This window comes from Enoplosus armatus, chromosome 12 (genome assembly GCF_043641665.1).
Source record: "Enoplosus armatus isolate fEnoArm2 chromosome 12, fEnoArm2.hap1, whole genome shotgun sequence".
In the NCBI taxonomy this organism is placed as follows: Eukaryota; Metazoa; Chordata; class Actinopteri; order Centrarchiformes; family Enoplosidae; genus Enoplosus; species Enoplosus armatus.
In genome coordinates this window covers 13,150,821-13,176,938 of record NC_092191.1, presented here as the reverse complement: position 1 = coordinate 13,176,938, position 26,118 = coordinate 13,150,821, and the positions used below count along the sequence as shown (strand labels likewise).

The following is a 26,118-nucleotide window of genomic DNA, read 5'->3' as shown; positions in this document are numbered from 1 at the left end:
TACACATCTCTGTCCTGTCCAAACATTGAGGGAACGCAAATGTGTATTTACCTCTACTGTTACTGACTCTTTGCCTGGTCTGCCCAAAGCTGAGCGAACCGCGCTGCTGATCATATCAAATTTCTTCTGAGAGCTGCTGGACACCTTCTCCTTCTGAGACTCTGAGAAGATTTTTTAAACACAACAAAGTTTAAATGTCAAAAACATGGAGCTAACTTTCAGGCATCTTCTCCTTCTGCAGTTATTATCATAGTGAGAGCTAACCTGTGTGCAGCAGCCAGGCTTTGTGAGCCGTCTCCTCCCACAGAGGGCTGATGTTGGACATGCTGACAGGCCCCGTCTGCGATGTGTGGCTCGCTGATATCTCTATCTTAAAGGTTTCCTCAAGCGTGTGTTGTCTCTCTGTCATGACCTTTGACCAGCAGGCCTCCGCTAAGGACACTAGTTCACTGTCTTCTGGAACAAACACACACACACACACACACACACACACACACACACACACATACATTTGTTTTAAACTTTCTAGTGACCCAGTAAACTTCCATAGAGCTAAAAAAATGTCAGGCTAAAGTGATGAATGTAAATAAACCCTCACATACTGGCCTCTCATACCTGTGGTAACGTCTGCTCTGTTGCTGACGCATGCAGAATGTCTGGTTCTGGTAGCAAACAGGTGGGACGAAGCTTTCCTGTTGTGCAGTTTTTGTGCCACACATCCAAAACCTTCTGGGTAGCTACAAAGAAAAAAAAAAAGAGTGTGATTGTGTGAATTACCAGTGGATCCTGGTTTTAACTTCATGTTTGTGTGTATCGCTGTTACCTGCCAGATCGTATAAGCAACAGACAACGAAGAAGGCATGTAATGAAGTTCACGTTTGCATTGTAAGTTGCCATGACAACATCCCAGCGTTCCATGAAGGTCTGCAACGCCCTGATGACCCCTTCCTTTTCTTCTTGGGAATGTCGCGGTTGAGACAAGAAATAAAGCAGGACTTTATTGGTGCACGAGTAGAGGGCTGACACCATCTTCTCTTTCTGAGTTTGGCCTTTCTCCAGAGCCTAGAAGTATACAGCAGTGTATCTGTTATCAGTTAGCATAAAACTGAAATTAAATTTGTGACCTTTTGGCACCCGTTTACATTTTCACAATCCAAAAAATGGAAAATGAATGGAACTTTTTCCACATTTACGATGAACAGATTACTTTTAACTTCAATTTACAGATTAGCTGAAGTTTGCAGGTTTATGAATTTTAAATGTCAGATTTAAGTGAAAACATTTTTTCAACATCAAGTATGAGGTGCATGTGTACTACTGTATGTTCGTTTATCTCTTTGTGTTCGTCTCACCACCACAATCTGATCTGCGTGGAAGTTGAGCAAACTCTCAGAGTCTCCCAAGAATGTTCCACTGTAAAGTTTGTGCAGCAGAGTCTTGCTGAAGAGCACCACATTCTCCATTAACGTGCCCATCTGTCCTTCAGGCCTCTCACTCTTGCAGTCTGAGAGATAAAATAAAAAGCAGTACATTCAGATGAGAGATTTTTTTTCGCATGGACATGGTCGGGCCAGTTTGAGCTATGAGGAAAGCATGCATTGTTATTCTACCTTGTGAAATGAAATGGGTGTTGTTTTCTTCCTCATGGCTGAGCATGTTGATGATGTCCATGATCAATTCCAGCAACTCAGTCTGGAAACTCTGCCTCTGTCCCAGCGATGCATCATCAGGGGAAAACTGTGAGATTTAAGCAGTTTATTAGTTAAAAAACTGATAAATAACAAATAGATGCACATTTTGATATGTGACAGTATTTCTATTATCCTTAATAGTGAGGCGAACACCTTGTCTAATGTTGTTGAAGGTGTAAAAGGTGTCAGTGGGTGTGTGCGCAAGCAGGTTTAGCTTTGCCAGCTGATAGCAGTTCTTGGCCTATTGGTGTTGTCTCCCTCCTAGTGGTGAAGGATTTTATCAACAGGACCTTGGCTCTGCCTTATTTAGTAACTGAGCAAAGAGTGGCACCTTCTGGGGAAAGGAGAGTTTAGCAGTATATTGAAGAGCCTTTTTTTCAGTGGGAATGTATTTTGGCAATAATGTGTACAGTATGTGTTGCATGTATATAAATATAGATATTTGAATGTGATCACTAATTAACAAAATACAGAAAATAATTAGTTGTATTCGTGTGTGTGTGTGTGTGTGTGTGTGTGTGTGTGTGTGTGTGTGTGTGCATTCACCTCCAGCAGCAGAACGAGAGGATGCGTGTTGGTGTTGCCAGACACATTAAGAAGACTGTCCATTAGCAAACAACGAATGAAGTCGCACACCGGCTTCCTGTTTGGATGACTCTTGAATGTGTCCTCACCTTCACTCATTACGCAAGGCTCAACCACACCCTGAATGAAGTGAACAAACCAGAGAATAAGACCAGAGATATGAGGACTGTTAGTGTTTCACATACCCAGTGTAACACACAAACCTCTGAACTGTCCAGAGGGTACACAACTCCAGCGAGTGCATGAAGGAACTCTGGTAGTGCCCACAATGGGTCTCTGGGCCGGAGGTTATGGAGTAGACAAAGGAACTGCATCACACTTGCTGGGAGCTGTAACTCCCATGATGCATCAGTGACTGGCATGTGCTTTGTTGGAGGAACAGGCTGTCAAAAGAAAAAAAAAAAGTATCATACCTTATCAATTTGTGGTGACAAATACTGAGAAGATAGTTTAGATGGAGTTATTATATTCTTACCCGAATGATGATGACTTTGACTAATTCCAGTAGAATTGTTGCAGCTTCAACACAGAGCTGCTGAGCAGGAGTGTCTGCTTGGCTCTCAATCAATGACTGTAGGACATCATCCAAATGCACCTGCAGATGACACATAATAAGAGCATTATGACAGGGATGATGAAGAAAATGATTTGCAAGATGAAAAATAACTCACCTTTCCCTCTGCAGTGTGACTGGCCTTCTTCCCCAGCAGCAGAGCAGCCAGGGCTTCATGCACCTGAGGCAGGTGAGAGTGTCTGATCAGCAGCCCCCGAAGAACATCAAAGCCTGGACACGTGGTGCTGGAGCACTCGTAAGACCAAGAATGGGCTCGAAGGTTGTCTGGCGGCAAGGCAGGGCAATAAATCAATGCACTCAAAATATTGTAATAGACTTAAACCTTAAATGGAATGTGAATTTAAGATGTTCAATATGTCTAAAATCAATATCACATTACTATACTAATTTCCATTTTCAAGTTATGATGAGGTTTATGTATGCAAAATCATGTTTAGTGATAATCTAACTGTTGTTCATTACACTGAACTGCATACTGATGTCAAACAAAAATGTATGAGATTCATAAAATACCTTATTTTGTCAGTATCTAAATACAATTTAACATCACTTTATCTATCTTTATCAAATTTACACATCATGATGTATCAAAATATCTGAATAACTTCATATCATGATGATATGATTCCAGTGAAAGATGAAAAATGACACATTGAAGTATTCCCTGCTTCATTGTGAGAAATTATCCAACTTTATGTACCCATGACAGCATTGGGTTCCTCCATGCCCTCTATAAGTGTTGCTGGGAGTACTCCCTCTCTGAAGCTGCTCTGCTGGCTGGGACTCGACAGAAAGTGTGTGAGCAGGACGAGACCCAGTTTCAAGGTGGAAGGGTGAAGGTGGGGTTGAAGGAAGAGCAGGAACCAATCACTGCCCAGGGCATCAAATAAGACCTTCTGCCGGCTAGTGGGGAATAAGAATGACAAAATAATTCAGTTAATGTTTCTAACATGACATTATGGCACATGGAAAACTGGGAAATATGCTTTCGTTACAGTTTTGGTTTAGCTAAGTAGTAACAGATGCTACTCACTCTTTGATTAGAACGCTGTCTGAGTTGAGGATTTCGCAAAGAGAGAGTAACATCTGGTTGCGGACCCAGATGAGGCTGGCTGGATGAAAACTCTGAGCTACAGGACAGATAAGACGTTAAGTCTGTCAGTACCGGTATTAACATGCGTCATCCGTGAGACATGTAATGTGCCGTATGAGATATGGTTGTGTGTTATATGGTGTACCTGGTGTATCCTGTGAAAGGTCACTGTCAGATATCTTGTTGCCTTCATTCGTGTTACTAAGAGGAGGGAGTGTATAGACCAGGAAGAGCCCAAGTCTGACAAAAAAGAAAATTAGCATATTTTAAATAAAACCTTCATTAATCTGACATCTTAATGTGAAAACTGTATGACAGGAGCACTTTGTTGTGGCTGGTGTATTCCCAGACTCTACCTGCGTATGTCCAGAGGGGTGAAGTGAGCATTTAGGAGGGACGTGATGACACAAGAAATGATTTTAACCTTCTGAACAGTGACAGCAGGATCAGAAAGCTTGAATAGCAGCTTTGGTAGCAGGCCCATACTGTGCATGACCGCTGCATTTGTGTTGTCACTGCTGAGAATAAAGAGAGAGTAACGGAGAGAGCATTAATATCAATCACAATCTGTTCCCACAGACAGAAAATCTAATTCAGTAATCCATGCACACGTTCAGTCATGCTCTTCTCTTCAGCCTCTGTGACTGATTCTGTTCAACATTCCCTCGACTATTTCAGTTGTACATTTCCATGATATTGATGACAGGCTGCTGTAGATGTTGACAGAACAACCGATAAAGTCTGTCGTCAATCCCGAACAAGACCCTCTTTACTGTGTTATGTAACTTGTTGGCCATGGTGAGTTAATAATCAATTAGATTAAAGCTACAACACATTCTGTGTGGTCTGGTCACACGCTGATAGGTGCGGAAATTACCTTGAGGATTTCAGGATTTCAGCAAAGTAGTTCAGAACTGAAAGGTCCAGATTATCTGATGTCTTCTCCCACACCTGAAAAATTGGTATAATTAGAGAGCAACAAAACTGATGTATGCAATACATCATGCAATAAGATGCAATAAAAATATTTCCAAATAAATACTGGGTGGACATATAAATTATCCATTCCCTACATCTGCTGAACTTTTATGCTCAAGTTTGAATGCTTACCTCCAGGTCACACAGCAGGGCCTGGAAGGCAGGTGTGTTCTGTCGGTTACCAGACCCAGAGCTCAGCTCCACTGAACTCGAGAGATACAGAACCAACTGAAAGGTTCTGTGGCTGACCATACTGCTCTTCATCTTCAGCAGGAAAGTTAGCAGCTACAAGGAGAGCAAATCATTTAGAAGAACAGATCACAACAGTAAGGCAGCTGGTTATGCATACTGTGTAGCTGCTCCAGTGATTTTGAAGACCCAACAGACCTTGTATCCATTGATGCGGTTCATTTCCTGCTGCATGGCAGAGTTGGTCTCCAGCACAGAAAGAAGAACTTTAACAGCTGCATACAGAGAGCTATCATCTGGCGCCATTGCAACTAGACTAAGAACAACTGCAGGCCCACCGACGTACAGGAAACCATTGGATGCACTGCTGGGGGTGAACGTACGCACACCTAGAAGAAAGAGGCCATAAGCTTACCAAATGTGCCTGCAAAAATCAACTAAAGCGCAAATAATACTTTATTTACCAAAATGTCCAACCAGAGCTGCTCCTATGGTGCGAGCTGTACCACTCAGGTGCTGGCTGATATTTCGAGCTAGGAGCACGGGGGTGGAGTGATCCCGAGACGTTATCCCCATCTGTAATTAGACACAATGATTACTACTCTGTCCCAAAACAACAAACACATAGGTTCAACATGGACTCACCTTACCTCTTTAGCAATCAGTCTGCAGTCCACCTCATTGTAATCCTCTCTAATCTGCGCAACAGTTGTTGATGTAGAAATTGCTGGGTTGATGCCAAATGAGATCCTCTCCTCAGGAACCAGCCTGAGAGGGAGAGACTCAGCATCCAGATCATTGCCTGGACACAAACAGAAACAGACAACAGAGGCAGGTAAAGTAGAACTGCCTGACAAAAGTCAAATGTAATGCGTCACCATAATCATCACTATCTATTAAGAAAAACTAGTTGTGCATAATGCAATTGCATGTAATTAATGCATTAATTAGAAAATATTTCTATGTAGACATTTTTCTTTTTCCTCACATAACCCACAAGTTGTAAGAATTTGAAGTATTCAATGGTTATAGTTGCTCTGCATCAGTGTCTATGGTTCTCCTACATCGAAGCATATCATCTGTTCTGCAGAGAAAATCATGAATGCATGCAATGAGCACCATGACAACATAATTTACTGCATAGCATGGCATGGTGGGAAGACATAAATAACACAAAAAGATTGACTGACCTAAACTACATTCCTAAAGTATCTAAGATTCAGCGTTTATCACATGCTCTTATCTAGGATGACTTACAGGAAGTAAACAAAAGACATACTGTAGAAATCTTGTAGAGATCTTGTGACTCACCTGTGTTGCGCAGAGCCAGGAAGTTGCCCAGGTAGGCGGTGCCTTGTGTATATATGACAGCCACAGCCTCAGGGCTCATAGCCTCTTCAAACAGGTAAGAAGGGCCCACTCGCCACACTAGAGCAGCATGCTCCTTCCAGAGAGCTGGTGTTCCTATCAGTCCGTACACATCAATCACTGCTGTGGGGTCCATGGAGACATACTGACCAGGAAATGGCTGAATGTACCTCATCTGACAGAAAATGCAGAGGCTATGATACATGAATAGATAAATGCCACATTAGACCTACAATCACTTCAATCATCAGCTCCTCATCTCACTGCTCTAGTCTTACCTTTCCGGTCCCCACTGCCTTGCCGTTGAAATAGGCTGAGGCCAGACAGCTCTTCTTCACGTCTTTGGCCATGACCACAGCCAGATGGTGCCACTGACCCGGGACCAGCATGCTGGAGCAGCGGAACCTCAGCGATGTAGGCAAAGAAGTGGGAGTGCAAACTTCTGGCTCCATCATATCTGTAAAACAGACATGGAGAAAGACATTCAGTCAATCTCTGAAGGATAAACTGATGATGAGACTGTTGTGCAGTCTCACTTTAAACATAACTGATAAGGAAGATAAGTTTTAAGTTAAGTTTTGAAAGCCAGTAGGAAAGCTAAACAAATTCTGTTAATTTCTTGTCAGTCAATAAATGTCGCGTAAAGTTCACCAAGGGCAAATATTGACCAAACTTTTATCGCTTTTACCGAGGTATGTAAAAGCTTCCTCCTCGGTGGAGATAACTAGACAGCCGTCATAGGCTGAGAAGGAGATAGACAGACAGATGTACTGTTGCTCAGTCCGGGACATGTGGCGAACCACTGACAGCAGACGGATTGGGTGCGAATCACAGGCTGAACTGAACCTGTTGATCTGGAACCAGCAGGAAAATGAGAGACCAGCTGTAGGGGGAAAACCCCGGCAATCTAAAACACGAAAGGGAGATGATTAGACGTTTCATTCAGACTTATTAACAAATATGCAAGTATTAAACATTTAGACTCGTCACTTACCTCCTCCAATCCCACCTGTTGAGATTGAATCAGCAGTCACTCCTTTCACTGTGGCCAGAGAGGGCAGGAAAAGGCATCTGCAAAACATGCCAAGAAATTAGTCAATGAATGATGTTCTTACATTTTATTATTCATCACAAGCCAAACCTCACTCAGGTCATTTTTGCAGCACATACATTTTTATTATTTTATGTATGGCATTTGTACAATCTTTCATCAAGGATAGATAGTAATGCATGTTGTGACACATCCTATATTAAATTATGAGCTTCATTATACTTAATAACATCTTGATAATCATCCTATCACTTGCTGCCGTAACAATAGGTTCTATGTAATCTATGTAGTGTATTTGATACTGCAGGATTACAAAGAAACCCAGAAAACAAGGACTCACCCATATCCACTCTCACTCATGTCCAACTCTACAAAGGCCGGTGAGGAGGAGACTCGGTGTGGTCTGAAGGTGCGTGGTGATGTCATGGACACCAGACTGATGATCTGGTGGACAGGGATTGCTGAACCGACGGAGAATTCACTGCGAGTCGTAGACTGTAACAAGCTGAAGGTCCGCTTCAGTGTCTTTACTGGAGATCCAGATGAGGCATCTGCCTCTGAACTGGTACCTGGTTTAGACAACACAATCAAAATCCAATGTGTGACCTGCTTCATGTCCGTGTTTGAAAGACTAAATAAAACCTCAAGAAGACTGAATCTAATATGCATCAGTAAAAAGCAGGTATAAAACAACAGAAAGAGTTATTATAACAAAACATGCGCATACCATTTGAAACAGGAGCTTTGACTATTGGTTGACAATGAGGTTGCAATTGTATGGTTTTGTCTGCCTTGCACATGAGTGGGTCCCCTAAACACAGGAACTTTCTGTAGTAAAAAACACATCAGAGACAATATTGTAGCCCAAAAAGCAAAAAATTCAAAAGCTTCTTCATCTTCAATATAATAAAGATATGCACGTGTCTGAACAGTATCTTTGACCTGAAGTCTGAATGTGTGATGGCCTGGGAGGAGAGCTTCTCCAAGATACGTGTGACAGGTAGATGTAACGGGTGGTTTGGAGCCAGCAACATGCTCTGACAGTGGACCAGGAGTGTGGAGACCAGCCCCCCTTCGCACATTATCTGACGATTTCGCTCAGATTTGACCATAGCCTGGATGTGGCATGCCAGTGAGAACTGGACCTCCATAGAGAGCTGAAAAAGAGGGAAAGAAATAGTCTAAATAGCATGTAAGAATAGGGACTGTGACATGTGCAGTCTAGAGAGGTACCTGTGGGTCCTTGGGAGTAAAGACAGATGGAAGGAGAGTCACAATAACTCGGATTGCTCCTGGATGAAGAATAATATGATCGCAGGTGAACCTACTGTAAGCCAAGCACAAAAACACAAAGCAGAAAAAAAAAATATGGATTGATACTTATGAGATCACATATAGACCCCATATGAATGTAGATCTTATAGGAATATGGCTGAGTCTTCCACCACCTCCAAGTGTATATAAATATCCACCTGTACTGAGACTCTGTGGAAATACTGGGTGCTGTGTTTCTGGATCTTCCCTGTGTATCCTCCACAGACTGCAGGTCTGATCCCAAGTGGACAGGAGGGGATCCTGAATACACTACTTCGTGCCCTGCTGGTCCATTTAGTTTCTCTTTGTCTCCGTCACACCCATCCTCAGGCTCTATTCCCAACTTTAACTCCAGAGGAGAGTAGGTCCCTGTGGCGAACTGGTCGAGATAGGAGAGCAGCCTTATACATGTCCGAAGATTGACAGGCAGATTGGGCTGCGGTGTGGTGGAAGGAGAGGAGGGAGCTTCAGGGGCCTCTGCTAACTCAACAAACTGCTGGAGGCTCTTTCCAGGCGACTGGTTGTCCTCCGCAGTCTTGGGACAGCGGCCCTCCTCTCCATCAAACGTCTCTTTCTCAGGGCCTTTAGTGTGGAAGCAGCCCAGCTGGAGTAGAGCCTCGGCCAGCCTCTCATAAAAGCCACCAGTCTCAAAATGGTGTGCGTTTACTGTGTGAAGATGCACAGCCAAGGCCAGAATATGGAGAGTGAGGAGGAGGAGGTCCAGCAGCAGTTGATGCCCCAGGGACTTCCACACCTCTCCCTGGGGAGGGTCAGACAGAGCTCCTTCCATGTCGATCACCAGAGACAGCAGTCCGGTGAAGCCTCCTGCTCTCCTGAAGGCGTCCCAGCTGTTGGGGCTCTCCAGCACTTTCAGCACAGACTGAAATACAGAAGAGAGGAGTCAGATAGACTATTTGGACCAGTGAGCATGTGGACTCACCGAGCCTAATAATACATGTGACACAGCAGATTCTGTTCACTACACTTTAGAGAGAATATGCTTTGATAGACACTCAGCTTTGCTCAAAGTCTCAGCTTTTAAAAGCATCTCCCTAGTCAATTAAAACAATGTCATGAAAAATAGATGAAAGATATAGATATATCATAAATCATTTCTGGTAACTAGTTTTTGGAGGTGAACAAAATCACATTAGCTTTATTCAATTTAGAGACCTAATCCATCAGGTAGGTAATGTGTGAGGCAGAACGCAGAGGCAAATGCGATTAACTGAAACTGGAGTAATCACAATGGCTCTTAACACTTGCCAACCCAGGTCGGACCCAATCTGATTGCCACCTGCTTTAACCATGTTAGCACAAAGAACACACACGCACAAGCTCCTGCATGCATGCACAAACAAGCACAAGCGTACACACTCACACACATTGAATGCACACAATATCTGCAAATAAGTGCTCTTCTCGCTGCCATCTATAAAAATGGACACATACAGTGGGTGTGTAACTTAGTTAGGCTTAATCACATCTCTGTCCCATTCACTGATCTGATAGAGGTGGTAATCTTCAGCGTGCCACAGCACAAGGCTGCTGGCCTAATCAAATTGGTCTAGAGTTAACACCTAAACCTGTTTTAGCAAATCAATCTGCATTTGTCTATAATGTAATCAGGGTCCCACATGCTAAGAAAATAAATTCACTAGTTTATGATGTTTTAAGTGCATTACAATTTGTTATGACTTGATGTAGAGTGGAGACTACATGTACAGTTCAGCTGAGATATTTGTGGGTGTGTGTGTGCTGTTGTCTGTGACTGTGGGTGCTTGTAAAATCCGAGTACCTGCAAAAGGTCCCGCTTCAACCCAAGTTCCTGCTGTGTAGACGAGCAGAGGGCTCCTATGGCTGTGCTCATGAACTCGTCAGGGTTAATCTCAGCTAGCTGCTCCAAAATGCTCAGAGTGGGACCTCGATACTGATCCTCATCCAAGAAGATCTTTATGTAGGGAACCATACCAAGGTCTCGCACTGAAACTGGAATACACATGCAAACGTTAAGTATGCAACAGCAGTTTCTAGCCTTAACATAAAAAGAGAAGAAAAGAGTAAGGAATTAATAAAGAAGATTTGAATCTATATACCTGTGTTTTTGATCGAACGCAAAGTAAGGCTTGAAACAACTTGAAGCATACAGGTAGTGAGCAGTCTCTCACTGTCCTCCACACATGGCAGCTGCTGGGGATCTAAAGAGTACAAGACCTAACTTCAGATGCAAGTTTTACATGTGAAATCTGGCAACTGAGCCACACTTGCAGGCCCAAGGACAAAGGTCCACATCAATTTTATTTCAAAAGGACTAACATTGAAAGTAAAAGTACTGAATCATGACTGGGTGTTATTTGCTACAATGACTTATTGTTATGTCACACAATGACTCTCTGTCTGCTCTTAGTAGTTGTTCAATCATAATTACATCAGAATTTGAGGAAACAAATATGTTGGTTCATACTTATTTGGGGGGAAGAGACTACTCCAGCCTTCCTGAGGATCTTAGCTCTCCGACGAAGGTCGCCAAGCAGCAGCTCCAACAGACCCCAGTCACTCAGCACCTCAGCTAGCATACCACTGTGCACTGTCATCCTACATAGCAGAGGAAATACACCTTATTGAGCATACATCAAGGAAACAATTGGTAGGGACAAGCACTTCTTTTTCAGCAGTTGCCACCTGTGGTGTTGGTCATTCATTTAAAAAATAAATATACTGTATTTATACCTAAAATTGGCAACTTTATCACGTACATTTGTCTTAATGATCGGACTAACCAAGCTGTTGCAGTACCATTTGGAGAAGGTTATGTTTTTGGCTACTTCTTATTCAAATTAGCTTTATGAGTGTGCTTGTCAACTGAGAGGAGAGAAAAAATTCTGACTAGCATCAGGGGATACATTTAAGACAAATAAGAGGCTGCTTACCTGTGAAAACACTTGAGAGCCACCACTCCAAACTCTATCCCAGCCACTCCTCCAGCCAGCGTCCCAGCCCAGCTCTGCTTCAGCACACCCAGCACTGCCCGCAAGGTCTCATGGGGGATGTAGTTCAACTTAAATACCACCTGTAGGAAACCCAGCATTAAATCAGACCTTGTATGTATGTTGTACGAAAGAAAAAGTATGCAGGGACTTTGATGTCAACATTAGAAGTCATACCATCTCCAGCAGTGAAAAGAATTGTTTTTGGACAGTTGCTGGTTTACGCCACACACAGGCAGCCAGCTGGGCCATCGACTGGACAGTCCACTCCAAGAGGAAGAAATTGGCTGGGTCCCTCTCCCATATTGTCTGCAGGGTTCGAAGAAGTTGGCAGCACAGCAGAGAATCCTGAGAACGCAGCAAGGAGGCCTGCAGCAGGTGGAAGGCCGACAGGTTCTTTATTGCTGAACCTGGAGACAAAACGTACATTAGGAGATGAAGAATCGAAAAAAGTGTCAGTACACTTTCTAAAGCAGGTTTCAGCCCTTAAAAATAGGTCATATTGAATAGAATATGATCTGCTTGTTTGTTTATCTTAACTTTTTGATTTAGGAGAGAACGTATTCTTATACTAGTCTACTAGTCATACAGTACTGCAAAACAATATCAACCTGAGGTCAACTTAGCCAAAAGATGTTTTGAAAGAATTTAAAGCTCAATTTATCAGATTTTGCTCTGGCAAGGTCAGATAGTCAATTTCTTAGAAAAAAGGAAAACCAATAAATTACAAATAACCTTTAACACAGAGGACATGCTGAATCCCATGAGCCAATCGAGTTACACGTACATAGATAGATTGAAAACAAACAACATAACATGCACGAGGGCAAGAGAAAAGTAGCATAATCTGCCTTGATAGAGTTTGTTTGCTGCATTGTCAAAATATTTAGAGGATGTCTTAGATTTGGGAGCCAAAACCCACTTGTTTTTGTTGTGAATAAATATATACCTGGTTAGTAATAGGATTCATTTTCACACTTAACATCAAAATTGCATCAGAACCAAATAAGATCAGCACAAAACAGTCCCAGGTCCCTCGGCTGGAAAGAGATCTACTCCTTGATGTGATGGATGGGTGCGTGTGTGTTTATTATGGACACTATTTATGAGTGTTGGATGGAGGCGTGTGCATCTATGATAGATGGCTGGATGCTGCAGGCCAGTGGTGAATGGATGTGTGGCATCCTAACAGAGTTAGAGGGGAAGCCTCCACTTCATCATCCCAGACATAATCACCTCAGCTTCCTGTTAACCTGAGGGGTGTTGTGCACTGCAGCGGGGTAGCGGTGGGGGAATGGGGAGTCGGGGTGTGTGGGAAATCAGGGGAATGGGAGTGGTGCAGTTTGGGTGAGTTATATGAGGGTAAAAGTGCAAAGGAGGGATGAACTGTGTGGTCATTTAGGGGGGTCCATTCCCTTCCCTAAGCCTATCTTTGCTGAGCCATGCATGTGATGATAATTAGATAGTGTGGAGTGTGAATTTGGAACGGATGGTTCAGAGTTCATCCTCATGGTACAATCAACTCTTAGAAATAATTAGGGAGGGGTGGCCAGAGAATAACAATGCAGAACTTTGAGAAAGACTTGACCTACCTTTGGTGAGCGGCGGGTCAAACTTAAAGCCTGGAGGTTGAGGGTTGTTGACACAAAGAGCCACTTTTAGCTCAGTTTTTCCAAGCAGGGTGAAAGATGCAATGAGAGCCAGCAACTCCTCCACAGACTGGAACTGATCCACGGAAACATCTTGCTCACAGCTTATGATGGCATGATGATAAGAGACAAAAAAAGGTGAAGTTAAATGAAAAGCAGAGGGAAACAATGCTCTCTCTGTACTGACTCTAAGAGCAGACAAATTACATTTATATGAGCAACTGGACCCTTTGAAAGGGGTGTATATTTACGCCATGAAATTCCACTTCATTTGTAAGAAAGCCTTTCTACTCTCACCTTAAAAAAAGACCAAAAATCTCATTCTTGATGCCTTTTTCTTTAAACAAGTATGTCCTCTCTAAGTCCTCTCATCGATTGAGTCTCATTTACTCCTAATCCTGAAATCTCATAAGTCACTTCATTTATTTTCTTCTGTTCATGTCCTTTTGTCTCACCGTTTCAGGATGTTCTCAAGGGCCTCGTAGCCATTGTTGTTGTCAAACTCCACAAAGAGGGCTGGATTGAGGACATATGTGTCTCTAATGAAGCTGAACACAGCCACAGCCACCTCAGCTAGCAGTGGTCCTGAGACATCAGCACTGATGTGCAACAGGTTCTGGATGCAGATACGCACACAGTTCTTGCCTAATGAGGAAAAGACAGTGTTCTGGGTTAGCGAGGCAGTAAAAGATATACAATACATCACAACAATAGCACACTCAAAGTTTCCAATGTGTCACCACAAACAAGTAATGTTTCAAGCACACTTCTCTGTTTCTACACAGTACATGGTAGAGAAATATCCTTCACTCTCAGCCTAAAGTTAACTTGTTGTAGTTGTAGCAGAACATTTGAGTGAATTATCTGTGCTGATGGAGGCATCATGTGAAACATACTTGCAGTATGTCTCTCTCTGCTAGGATGTGTGGTCATGAGTCTCTGTATAATCAACTTATTACTGGAACAAAAATATCTGTCTACACAAATAACGTTCCCCGACAAAATCAAATTATTCACTTTCTGTGCAGCGTGTTTTCTGATGTTTTTAATACTTTTCCGTCTGTGGAATTGACAGAATGGAGTCTATTATAACCAGGAATCAGAACAATTCAATGACTATAAGATAAACAGATATGTTACTCATCCCAATAAATTTGAGCTGGCTCACCTAGCAAGCTCTGGACAGTGTTGCTTGTTGCGACAGCAGAGACTGCCTTAAGGACGCGGGAGGCCTGATGCCTCCAGGCGGTGCTGGTCTGGTCCCATAGTGATGTGAGGCCGATGATAAGACACTGCAGTTCCTGAGTTTCCACCAGGCTCTCCACGTTGACTGGCAGCCTACAGAGCTGAAGGAGAACCTGCAAAAGAGCAAGGGGATGTCGTTTAGAGTGAGACCAAAATCGAATTAAAAGAAAAGAAGAAGCACAGAGGATAGGCAAGTAGAGCTTGCATCATGAGGAGGAAAAAGAGTAAACAAAAATGTAAAATGAGGCTATTGCCTCAACTGACCTGTGTTAGTGGCTCCTGAAAGGCCTCTTCATTGGCCATGTTCTCCTTTTTAGCTGGAAGGCACACTAGCAGGTACAGACATTTCACCAAAGCAGCAGGGAGCCCCGGGTTTATACAGGACAATATATCCTACAAGCACACACATATACACAAAAAAATATTTTCCAGGTTTATTTCTATGTTCTTATTTATAATACTAATAACAATAACCCATATTGTCCTAGTTTGATGTATGTGTAGTAATTATCGATATGATGAATATGAATATATGTTGTCCAGTGTCCAATGCCAGTCAAGGACTTTACATGAATAAGAGTAATTTCCCCATGAATGAGTGATTCCCATCAAATGTCAAAAGGTTGTCAATTCGACAACATTGATCAACTGAAAGTATAAATAGCTCACTTCACTTGATTATCACTCACTGAGCTGTCAGCTGTCAGCAGCAACAGAGACTTTAACAGCAGCCATCCTTGATTGTCTCTCGCCTCACAGTTTGTCTCCTTCGTATCCTGCCTCTGGAAGAACCGCACCACCTCCCCACGAGCCCCCTCTGAAAACATAAAAACAGTCAACATGTGCTGAACAATGACCCAACAGACTAAGGGGTCATGCACAAGATACGGACAAAAAGAAAGACTGTCCACATACTGAGGCTGCTTATCCTCACCATCTAATGTCGCAGAAATCAGTAAAATCTAAATCCATATTTCAAGTGCACAAATAGTGTTCAAATAGAAAGCAACATGCACATCTGAAAAGAGTTTGGGTGGATAAAGTTTCATTTCTATTTCCAAAGAGATCATTTGCATTGTGCCACTCAAGTGTAAGTTTTTGGTAAATCATTTTAATGACTGTGGTGTGCACCTAAAAAGACCAGTTCAGCCTCAAATCTAGAAAGAAAAGTAACACTTTTGTCAGGTAAAATAGTTAAGAAGTACTAAATAACTACCACATGCACCATGTTAGCGCCTTAACAAACTTAAACTGATACCAGAGCTGCATCCAAAACCAGAAGTATCTACTTCCCTGAACACAAAAAAGTTTTGTCTTTGTACATTGTAACATAAACAACCAGCAACAGAGGGACAGGGACTAAGACATGGGAGATATAGAATGAGAAAACTGACAAGACATCAGTAGATCGATGTAATACCAGAAAAGGCATCCAAGAAAGGAACTATATATTAGGTGTTCCCACATTTTTGTGAAGAGACTGCATATGCTTTGGCGTTACATTTTCAGTGTCTTAAATGACATTTAAAATATGAGGAAAAACCGCAGCACACTGAAAAAGCAGAAGTAGGCAGAGGAGGTAGAAAGTCCCTCTACTTGGAGAAAAACTGCACTGCATTTGCTGATATGAGCAGTTGTTGTTGTACCTGCAGGCCTTGCTGACAGTCTGTCGTGGATGTTATGGATGACAGTGTCGGCAGTGAGAGCTGCAAGTCCCTTTATGTTCAAACCTTCAAGTCTACCACCATCCTCACAGACCTGAGATCAGAGAGGAGGAAGTCCATCATACAAAGATACAAAAAAAAACCTTGAAGCATGTGTTAATATACCGACAAAATGAAACATGAGATTATGTCTGTAGGATAAGTCTGTAGTCTACTGCAAATGGCATTTGAGTGAAAACGATATCTAAACGTGTCTCTAATATGAATTTTAAACTGTTTTAGCGAGTTAGTTATGGGCATAAAAAGACTGTATGTAATCATGTACGACATACTTGAAGGTTTCTGGTCTGCTACATTTGATGCAGTGAAACAATATAACCATATTATAGTTGGATCTCAACTGCTTTGGCTAATGCACTACACTATAAATAATAGAGGCCAGGGCGTACTATGTGCTCTTTTCAGTTCCATAAGAGGATATCGCATTTCACTGAGTTTGCTGTTCTTAAGTGAGGCCCTACGGTCTGGTCAAATCTCTGGTCTTGAGGCTTATACATGCAAGCACACACGTATACACGCACATAACCACACACAAGCCAAAGACGTGAGCGATTACGTCTGCAGCTGTAAGCCCGATCAATGGTGTTATACACACACACACACACACACACACACACAGATCAGTGATGGAGTGTGTACACGGGTAAAAGTGGGGAGGTTTCTTCTGTGACGACTTCAGGCACGGAGAAAAATCCGAGAAATTCCTCTTTTTTTCCGAGTAATCAAAGCAAGGCCCGAAGCTACGGAACTGAAGCGCTTTTGTGTTTCATGTGGCAGTTCAGTAAAGTGTATAGATTTCCTGAGAGACCACATACACACTCGTTCAAGGGACAGCGACGGGATCAGCTGAGGGCCAAACATCTGACTGCCGCCTCATGTTGTTCTAATTGTTCATTCAAGCGGTCTGGAACAGTTTTGGAAACCACAGTGTCCTTAAGGCATCCATTTAACCTTTTCAAGGTTGGGTATTAATTAGAACGGTCATGTCCTGCCATGATACATTAGTGATTCTCCAGTTTATAGTCTCTCTTTATTTGTTCAAAAGAGTTTTACAATAGACAATAACTTTCACTTTTTTCAGAATAAAAAAAACTCACTTGGTTGACTGATGAACTGCAAAATATAACTCTGAAATTGATGAATGGGTGGTCCATACCTGTATGTAGAGAGGTAGGACTTTGACTAGATGCTCCTGTCTCTGCTGTAAAGGAACATGGTCAGTTCTGTGGTCAAGGCTCACACATGCATGAACTCCCAGCTCCTGTAGTTGTTCTCTGAGCACTTGTAGGAGTTGAGGGTTCTTACAGGAGCCCTCCACTTTGTCCACCTTCAGCTCCACAGAGACAGATAACTCCCCTGAAGCACTCAGCTCTCCGGTTTCCTTATTGATCCTTTCTCCTTTAGTAGTCTTGTCCTGGAGGAGGGGAAAAAGAGAGCAAAAAGTGAGAAATCCTCTGACTGCTCCATCTTTTCTTATATACCCTGAGTTGCATAATACACAAATGATCTATTAATCATATTACCTTGGTCTGCCTCACTTCCTCAGATAAATTTGACCACACTGTCTGCATTGAGAAATTACCAGACAGAGGGACAGACAAGTGGCTGTCATGTGCCACCTCTGTGAGGGATCCCCATGGTATAATTGATGCCTAATTTTCAGTAATTGGAAGCATATAATGCCAGTAAAAAGGACCTTTGAAAGCTCAAACTCCAAATGTTAAAAGCTTTTCAAGCTTCAAACTCACCACTGCATGGACACATTTGTCCCCAGTGCAACATTCATTCACTACAATAGTAATTATGCAGCAATGTGGGAACAGTCCTGTCACTTATAAGTGAAATACATTTGACAATTTAAGGTGAACATATGCAAAAAAAAAAACGGTAAATCAGGACCTTGTGCTATTACAAAATAAAATTGATGTGACACTGATAAAACCTTAGGACGTCCTGTCCTTCTCAACGTTGCCCCATAATTGACAAAGTCATTGATCATGAAGTAATTCCTTTACAGTTAGTATTCCTTCACACAAGAGACAGCTAATATAAGTGTTACACTTCTGTCACACAAAGTGTGGATGAGGAGTCATGCTCCCAAGCAGACATGTTACTGTATGACTGATGCTTGACTAGAGCATTGTTTCCTCATTACAGTGAGATTATTTTGGGCACTTTCTGTTCAGAGTCACACACTCATGGTGAACAATGAGGGACATTGGCAAAGACAGACAGCTAAACTGATAAGCCAGAAGCAGTAGAATCAGTTATAATGGCAAGTAAAGGGAAAGGCAGTTCACATTCCATAGAAATCCATTCATACAAGAATACAAGAGAGTGCAAAAGCATCCAAAGTCGCTCACTTGTGAAATGGAAAAGCAACACATACCTCTATTGAGTTTTACAGTGACATACAATCAAATCAAGAATGCCAAAGTGAAAAATGCACACGATCACAGGTACAGTGACACTTCAATATGCCTTTCAAAAAGGAAAATTATTCATGCAACACACAGTTAAATCCACATATTGTTACCTGTACTTGTGTGAGAGCCATCGGGGAGTTTCCTAAATCCAAGAGGACGCTGTCATCTGTGCGTTGTGTTATTCCAACTGAGTGAGTGGTTGATCTCTGTTCCCATGTCAGGAGGAAAGACAAGCACAGACCTGCTAATATGACTAGCGCCTACTGTGCAGACCCTTCTGAAAAACTACCCGCCTCTTACTAATCTGCCCTAAGTAGACTGAACTTTGAACAAGCAGAGCAACTCACATCAGCTGGCCCAGGTCATGTGCCTTCTTACTTCCTTAGAGAAGCAGAAGTGAAAAAGTGTTGTTTAGCTGGTTGGATGGGGCCCTCCCACCACGGCTCAAGAGTCCCGTTTGCTTTTTATAGACGTGTCATGTAAGGCTGACATGAAATGAATCACAGTGACAGGATCACAATGATTCACCAAGGAAGCAAATGGGCATGTGGGTTTATGTGGAAAAACTGGCTTCCAGGTAAAACAATGACAAACAAATTGCATTTTGTCTGTTTGTCTGCAGATAATAACTGGAAAGACAGACCTGTTTCACTGTGTTTCACAAGTAAACAAAACAGAAAACATCCTAACACATTGTATTAGTGTTAGATCTTGCAATAAAAGACCAATCAATTTAGCAGTAATATATTTAGATTTGTTTTTTCTTTTACATTTGGCTCACCTATGGGACCGTCAGCCATAACGAGTGGGTGAGTGTGGTTTGGATGCTTTTGGAGTTTATCTGCACTGAGACTGAGATTGGGAAACTGCTGTGCTTGTATTGGGCACAGAAAATAAAAGCAGCACTAACATAATTTAACTAAACAGCGCCATCTTGTGGGTTTAATGACACAGAAACATGCTTACAGAGGCCAGATATTTAGAGAAAAAAATTAGACAACCTTGAAAAATGGATCAATCACGTACTATAGACCTTCTGTTTACTGAAGACATATTAGCAGTAAAACCACACGTGTAGCCATTGATGATGCAGCCCTATTAGTCGCTATCTGTGTTTTTTTCCTGCGGTGGTATGATGCACGATAACCTGGTGGCATTTAGACACTGAATGACGCCATCATTAATGTTATTAATCAAACCTACACTTCATATGAAACGTCAAAATATCTACAATGAAATCAGTCTGACTTTCATAACACAGAGCAAACAAAAATGACCATTCACCTTCTGTTTTCACTCATTATGATAGATACGTCCTCCAGTCACGTGAATCGTCCCGCTGAAGTTAAAGACAGTCACGAGCTCCGTGGTGCGTTACCCCCAACTTTCAAGCCCCTTCGTTCCCTCCGCGGGCCTGCTCAGTGTCGCCTCCAGCCAATAACGTTTCTAAACGCGTCAGTGCTGAGTCAGAGCTCAAGCAAACCTCAAATCGTCGTATTATTGCCGCGGTGTTTACCAACTTTAGTACGCTGACAACACGTGCAATGCATACAATGACGCGGATCCCCTCCGAGCCAAAAACGCACCCTCATTTTCAGCCATTGTCGCAAACACATGCAGTCTCTGAACTCTGCAGGTTAAAGTCTCACTCAATTATTACATCTACTTTAAGTATCGTAAGTCGCTGCATGGAATTAAACGCTGGCGGCAAATAATCACAAGGCATGATGCATTTTCCGCCTATTAGTTGTTTACATTCTACTACTATTTATTTTAAGCTAAAATGTTGCATATATGTGGTCTCTGCAAATACAGTGCGTTTAACCGTATGTCCATGATCAGTATGACATATTCACTTTTAAGGTGTCATCTTATTTATAGGGACCACGTGTTTTGTTGACGCGGATGACATCACCGATCATGTGACCCGCTACAACCAACGAGGTATCCAGGGCGTGGTCTGCCCCTCAATCTGTTTAGCACAATGAAAGATTCCCGTTACTTTTGCAGCGAAAGATGATCTCCCTTCTCGCTTTACATTTTGATGTTGTAGCGTTTCGCCCGAGGAGCTGATTTTGTTTCCGTTGCAGTTTTTTTTTTGGAAAATAATCGCAGGCCGCTTCTGCGCAGCCATCATAATGCACCCGATGCCTGTGTGCTCCGTTAGCAGCGGGGACATATTTGACTGTATACAGAGAGGAAATGTTGAACTGTGTATACACTTCCTTCAGAATGATCGATCAGTCCTCAAACAAAAAGGTAAGATAGGAGAAGTTACATTATAAAAGATCACAGCTTGATCTGGTCAGTGTTGCTCTTTTATTTACAGCATATTTGTGAAACTACAGGCACGATCAATGGTGATATTTGCTGATCTGCTCATTATAAAGCCAGATAACTGCTGATAAACATCGTTTACCAAGAGAACAAACTTGTTATATGTCTGTCAAATGTCTGTCACACACGTTTTGTCTTTTGAAATCTGTATCATATAACCTCTAATGTGAAAATATTATAGCACGTAGCAGTATGATTTTAAATGATGTTATTTTCAAGGGACCTCTTTAAACTTTATCATGCTCCAGTGGCTCCTGATGTGACTTTGTCTCAATGCCAAAGGGGGAACCTAACCCTACTGCAGCTCCTCTGTGAGATGGTCTGGCACAGATCTAGATGGACAGGTCCTGTGACAACACAGCACAAAGTCACATTGTACCCAAAGGAACCCTAACCCTGACTCCAGAGGGTTTCAGTGATCAACAGGCTGACAGACCGTGCATTTACGTCAGGCCTATATTGTTAGGCACAGAGACTGCAGGTCAATTTTAAGTTCATCATCTTCAAACCTGACTGTGTGTTTGTCTTCTTCCAGGCTGGGGTGGTTTCACTCCTCTCCACTACGCCGCCCTCCATGGTAACCGTGCCATGGTCGACCTTTTCCTTAGTAATGGAGCTGACCCTAACCTGACATGTGATGCAGGACAGACAGCCTTTCATTTTGGCTGCAGGTGAGCAGTCGTTGCATATTTAGGTGTTAAACAAACATGCCTGTGACAGTGAGCATTATGCTTTTCTGTACTTAATCCTTTGTAATAACTCCATCAGGCAAGGGAACATCTATGTCATACACCAAATGATGCAGTACGGAGCTGATTTGCGCCTCATAGACCTGCAGGGAAAAACGGCACTGCATCATGCAGTCACCGGGGGCAACATGTGAGTGGAGGAAACAACACAAGACTAACATAGTTGTTTTTGTCTTTTGCCTTACATGTGTGTCACACACTAACATATTATTCATGCACTAACTGTTGGTTATGTTTCCCAGTGTTGCAGTGCACTATTTGTGGGAGACAGGAATGTTCCGGTTCTCAGACACAGACATGTACCAGGTGACACCCCTTCACCTGGCTGCCTCCACAGGCAACACAGAGGTGGTCCGGTATTTGCTCAGAGAACAGGTATGATATAGTCTTCACTCTCTCACTCACTGACATGCTCTAGTTGACCAACAGTAAGATCAAACTTTATCTTAAAGTTTTAAAGCTCCATTAAAATGTTTTTGATGGTAACACTGAGTCAAATTAACATTTAAAAGGGTGTCTATTGCTGCCACACCCACTTAGAATTAACATTCAACAATGTACTTTGCTCAACTTTTAGCTGCTTTAGTTACTTTTAGCTCATTGTTTTGGTTCTCAAGCTCACACATCTACAGTTTGGTTAAGTGTCACTCTCATTAACCACTCATAAAACTGTAGGCAGCCATTTTCAGCAAAAACGCTCAGATGAGCTTAATACCTGTACACAACCCTGCATAAAAGAGCTAAAAGTTGAAATAAGCAGCTGGTGGTGAAAAAAAAGCCAAGCATTTAGCAAGCTAAAGAGCCAGATTTTCTCAGGCATTGGTAGCCCAAATCAGAGCTAAAAGCAAGTTAGTACTGTATTAGACTCACTGGTGTTTTAGAAACACAACTCCTTTGGGATACAATTGTTGCTGGATGTGTAAAAAGGCAATTATTTGCTGACACATTAGCCATAACAACTTGATAAGCCGAAGGTATATGAGGGGTGTTTTTTTTTAAGATGTCTTTCTGATCCCTAGTGTTCACAACCTGCTCAGTGTAGCTTTGTTGCTGTTTTACACATTTTTTTAAAAACTTAATAAAAACTGCCTTTTAGGTGTTGATCAACTATACGGTCATTTTTGTGGCTGTAGTTTGTGGTGCTGTTAAATTGTATTCCTTTATATTGAAAACTATTATTACTATTATATATAATATTATTAGGGTTGTTCATATAAACAGTTTGATCCCAATCAGATATCAAGTGAGATGTGAGCAGAAGCAGGATTAATCCATCCACATAAATGTAACCAGGACCCTGAGATCAGTTAAATCTTAAGATGTTTTTGTGAAACAAGGCCCAGTGCAGATGTGACTATCCGTTTGCCGCTGTGCACCTCATTCCTCTGTTTGTCTCAGAGATGTGCTGTGGATGCAGTTGACCAGCAGGGAGCGACAGCACTTCACGTTGCAGCAGAGAGGGGTGGAGTGGAGGTGTGCTGGACATTGCTGCAGAGAACAGGGTGCAGGATGCTCTACCAGAAGACCCACAGTGCCCTCACACCGCTGGACCTCAGCAAACAGGGGAAGACATTCAGGTGAATCTGCTGTCTCTAAAAATCTGAAAAACACTGACTCGCAGGCCACTGCATGGGATAGTAACACCCCTCTGTACCTTTAAATATCCAGCGTGTTCACATTTCCAGATTACCTTTTTCTCTTGGGATCCTGATGCTGATTAATACATTGCTATACTGTGTATTTTTTCTGTAGACATCAGCAACTCACCAAGCTACTGAGTCGGTACATTAATGAGCCAATACACCACAAACCCAGAGAGTCTCATGGTAAATATTACTGTGTTGTTTCACTGAGATGAAAACAAGGATGATGATAATAAAGTGCTGCATGTGAGTTCGTGTGTTGAGTTTGTTGGTATCATGTCTTTTCTTACCAGTTTTGTATTACTGGACGCTGTTTTTTCCAACCCTGAGTGGAGCTGCCATCCTGCTGATAGCAGCCATGTTGGGAGGCTATGGGGGGCTAACCTGCAGTTTGCTCTTCCCGTGGCTGGCCAGAAGCATCTTCACACAGTTCCACCGCATGACCACGTACCAAAGGTTTGACAAAAATTGTAGTACATGTGAAATGTTTATCAGTAAATCAACCTATTTCATGGTTTGTTATATCTCTCTGTTGAGATAGCGTCTGTTTTTCCTCTAGGTTACCCAACCCGATCTACCTGGGAACCCTCATAGCTGGCTTGCTCCATTCCCTGCTCTGCTTCTATGGAAAAATAATGCCTAATATCCTTAACAAATCTAGCATATTTTGTGAATATTTTTGTCCTAGCAGTATGACATAAGGACCTGAATATTGGTTGGTCTGTCGGTCCGTCCAACACTTTGATTCACAGAGGGATATCTCAACCAAAAGCCGGATTGCTTTGAAATTTGGTGCTGATAATCATAGTCCTCGCAGGATGACTCCTGTACATTATGTTGCCACCCTCAGGTCAAACAACACTTTGACCAACATTTTTCTCTATGACAAGGTATTCTAAAAGTGATGGTTGGATTTTAATGAAATTACCTGTGAATAATCATGGTCTCCAGAGGATGAATCTCAGTTTTTTTTGTTATCCTCTGACCTTTCCTCCAATGCCACCATTGAGCCAAATTTTCCACTTGTACTCAATGAATATCAAAATATAATTGGTATAATGCAGTGAAATTTGATAAACACATTCATGGTCCCCAAAAAATAAATCCTTTGCATTATGTGACACTCCAGACGCTTTCTTGTAAAAACTGTCAACTGCCCAGTGCTCTCCTAGCTGTCTTGCTTGGTCAGACTACGTCAGGCAAATGTAATCTATTGTATGTTAAAATGACAAGGGTTCATCCTTAGCCTTTTGAATGTGTGTGGCCAACCAGTGCTCTGGTCCAGGTGTCAATGGTCCACTTCTCCCTGGTCCTCGGTTTGTTCTGTAAGATTCTGACTCAGGACCCGGGGACACTGGACAGAGCAGATGCAGATCCTCGGTTCTCCTGCATCGCTGACCTGGTGGAGAACAACCAGAGCCCTCACAGGTTCTGTCCGTACTGTGAGGTAAGACATTCACGCTGGTCATGGTTCAGAGAGCCCTGGTGTTTTGCGTACCCCCATATCTACCAATGTATCTGCTTACCTAACCTCTGTCTAGATCTAGAAATGCACACCCAGCCCTCCTCCTCCCCTCCAACACATGCTAAAATCTCAGATGTCACAATGAGTCATGTGACGAAATATTTATGGTGATTAAGTCTCTACAAATTGTATCCCATGGTGAAATTAAAAAGCAGTAATCAGAATGTCTGATAGGTAGGAAATAAAACACAAAACCTACATATATGCTTTTGAAAAAGGTTGATGATGCACATTTTCTAGTTCATACAAAAAGTGGGATTAGTTCTTACTGGCATGTTGCTCTCCTTCCCACCTGTCTTTGCTCTCCTCATAGTTGTTTCCGCCTGACTACACTAAACACTGCAAGCTGTGCGACGTGTGCATTAAAGACTATGACCACCACTGCCTTTTCCTCAACCGGTGCGTCGGCTGCGGTAACCACCGCCTCTTCCTCTTCTTCATCCTCTCCATGGTGATTGCCCACCTACTTTTCATTGCCACAGCAACAAGTTACCTGTACGACAAGATGCCCGCGGGCAGTCACAGCTTGTCATTGTGGCTTACGTTGTTAGGGCAGGAGTTCTGGGTTGTGGTCATGATGATTATGAATGCACTGACGCTCCTTTGGGAGGTGTGGCTACTGACAGAGCAGTTTGATGCCGTCGCCACGGGAACAACCACCTACTTCAGACAGTGTGAAAGCTCAGCACGACAGAGGTCACTGGCACAGCGTTGGGTTATAGTGCTGTCCTTTCTGCTGGAGGGTCGCAGACGGGTGGGCAGCGGACAAAGAGAGGACAAAACTGCCATAGACATTTAAAGCTGTCTTGTGTCCAGCTGTCTCGAAATGGTTTCATCATCGCTCACTTACAAATATACATTCTCAGTTTACAGGGTCTTCATGAGAATGTCCTCTTTAGATCCAATAACTCTCTAATGCCATATTTCATGTTGTACTTGAATGTAAAATTTGGTTATATCTTAATATTCTATTTTAATACACAGTAGCCT

The 26,118-nt window shown here is 42.4% G+C and overlaps 2 protein-coding genes across 2 annotated transcripts in view; one reads left to right on the top strand and one right to left on the bottom strand.

The window, feature by feature from the left end:
• Window positions 1-19,005, bottom strand: part of wdfy4 (WDFY family member 4) — a 37,313-nt gene extending 18,308 nt beyond the window's left edge. Inside the window, exons 1-41 of the mRNA XM_070915560.1 lie at window positions 18,985-19,005; window positions 17,605-17,862; window positions 16,371-16,482; window positions 15,414-15,541; window positions 14,989-15,117; window positions 14,648-14,837; window positions 13,935-14,124; window positions 13,423-13,583; window positions 12,008-12,240; window positions 11,774-11,913; window positions 11,308-11,438; window positions 10,940-11,041; window positions 10,642-10,832; window positions 9,002-9,723; window positions 8,763-8,856; window positions 8,472-8,686; window positions 8,257-8,357; window positions 7,870-8,098; window positions 7,473-7,549; window positions 7,167-7,385; window positions 6,757-6,935; window positions 6,422-6,653; window positions 5,761-5,912; window positions 5,575-5,686; window positions 5,309-5,499; window positions 5,054-5,206; window positions 4,821-4,894; window positions 4,300-4,458; window positions 4,089-4,183; window positions 3,884-3,980; window positions 3,551-3,753; window positions 2,948-3,114; window positions 2,752-2,871; window positions 2,480-2,659; window positions 2,238-2,396; window positions 1,611-1,737; window positions 1,353-1,504; window positions 824-1,062; window positions 616-737; window positions 265-456; window positions 52-161 (exon numbers count right to left, since the gene is read on the bottom strand). Of these exons, the coding sequence (XP_070771661.1) occupies window positions 52-161; window positions 265-456; window positions 616-737; window positions 824-1,062; window positions 1,353-1,504; window positions 1,611-1,737; window positions 2,238-2,396; window positions 2,480-2,659; window positions 2,752-2,871; window positions 2,948-3,114; window positions 3,551-3,753; window positions 3,884-3,980; window positions 4,089-4,183; window positions 4,300-4,458; window positions 4,821-4,894; window positions 5,054-5,206; window positions 5,309-5,499; window positions 5,575-5,686; window positions 5,761-5,912; window positions 6,422-6,653; window positions 6,757-6,935; window positions 7,167-7,385; window positions 7,473-7,549; window positions 7,870-8,098; window positions 8,257-8,357; window positions 8,472-8,686; window positions 8,763-8,856; window positions 9,002-9,723; window positions 10,642-10,832; window positions 10,940-11,041; window positions 11,308-11,438; window positions 11,774-11,913; window positions 12,008-12,240; window positions 13,423-13,583; window positions 13,935-14,124; window positions 14,648-14,837; window positions 14,989-15,117; window positions 15,414-15,541; window positions 16,371-16,482; window positions 17,605-17,862; window positions 18,985-19,005 (6,858 nt within the window). The remainder of the gene's footprint in view (window positions 1-51; window positions 162-264; window positions 457-615; window positions 738-823; window positions 1,063-1,352; window positions 1,505-1,610; window positions 1,738-2,237; window positions 2,397-2,479; window positions 2,660-2,751; window positions 2,872-2,947; window positions 3,115-3,550; window positions 3,754-3,883; window positions 3,981-4,088; window positions 4,184-4,299; window positions 4,459-4,820; window positions 4,895-5,053; window positions 5,207-5,308; window positions 5,500-5,574; window positions 5,687-5,760; window positions 5,913-6,421; window positions 6,654-6,756; window positions 6,936-7,166; window positions 7,386-7,472; window positions 7,550-7,869; window positions 8,099-8,256; window positions 8,358-8,471; window positions 8,687-8,762; window positions 8,857-9,001; window positions 9,724-10,641; window positions 10,833-10,939; window positions 11,042-11,307; window positions 11,439-11,773; window positions 11,914-12,007; window positions 12,241-13,422; window positions 13,584-13,934; window positions 14,125-14,647; window positions 14,838-14,988; window positions 15,118-15,413; window positions 15,542-16,370; window positions 16,483-17,604; window positions 17,863-18,984) is intronic.
• A 2,007-nt stretch (window positions 19,006-21,012) lies between these two features.
• On the top strand, window positions 21,013-25,927 carry LOC139294704 (uncharacterized). The gene is made up of 10 exons (XM_070916637.1): window positions 21,013-21,133; window positions 21,747-21,882; window positions 21,980-22,090; window positions 22,203-22,335; window positions 23,359-23,537; window positions 23,713-23,786; window positions 23,897-24,059; window positions 24,163-24,245; window positions 24,860-25,050; window positions 25,442-25,927. Exons 1-10 carry the CDS (start codon window positions 21,013-21,015, stop codon window positions 25,925-25,927), a joined length of 1,677 nt encoding a protein of 558 aa, XP_070772738.1.
• Window positions 25,928-26,118: the final 191 nt, after the last annotated feature.

Coding starts and splice junctions, on each gene's coding strand:
- LOC139294704 (XM_070916637.1), top strand. CDS start 21,013: ATGCACCCGATGCCTGTGTGCTCCGTTAGCAGCGGGGACATATTTGAC. Junction 21,883..21,979: donor GCCTTTCATTTTGGCTGCAG/GTGAGCAGTCGT, acceptor TAACTCCATCAG/GCAAGGGAACATCTATGTCA. Junction 22,091..22,202: donor GCAGTCACCGGGGGCAACAT/GTGAGTGGAGGA, acceptor TATGTTTCCCAG/TGTTGCAGTGCACTATTTGT.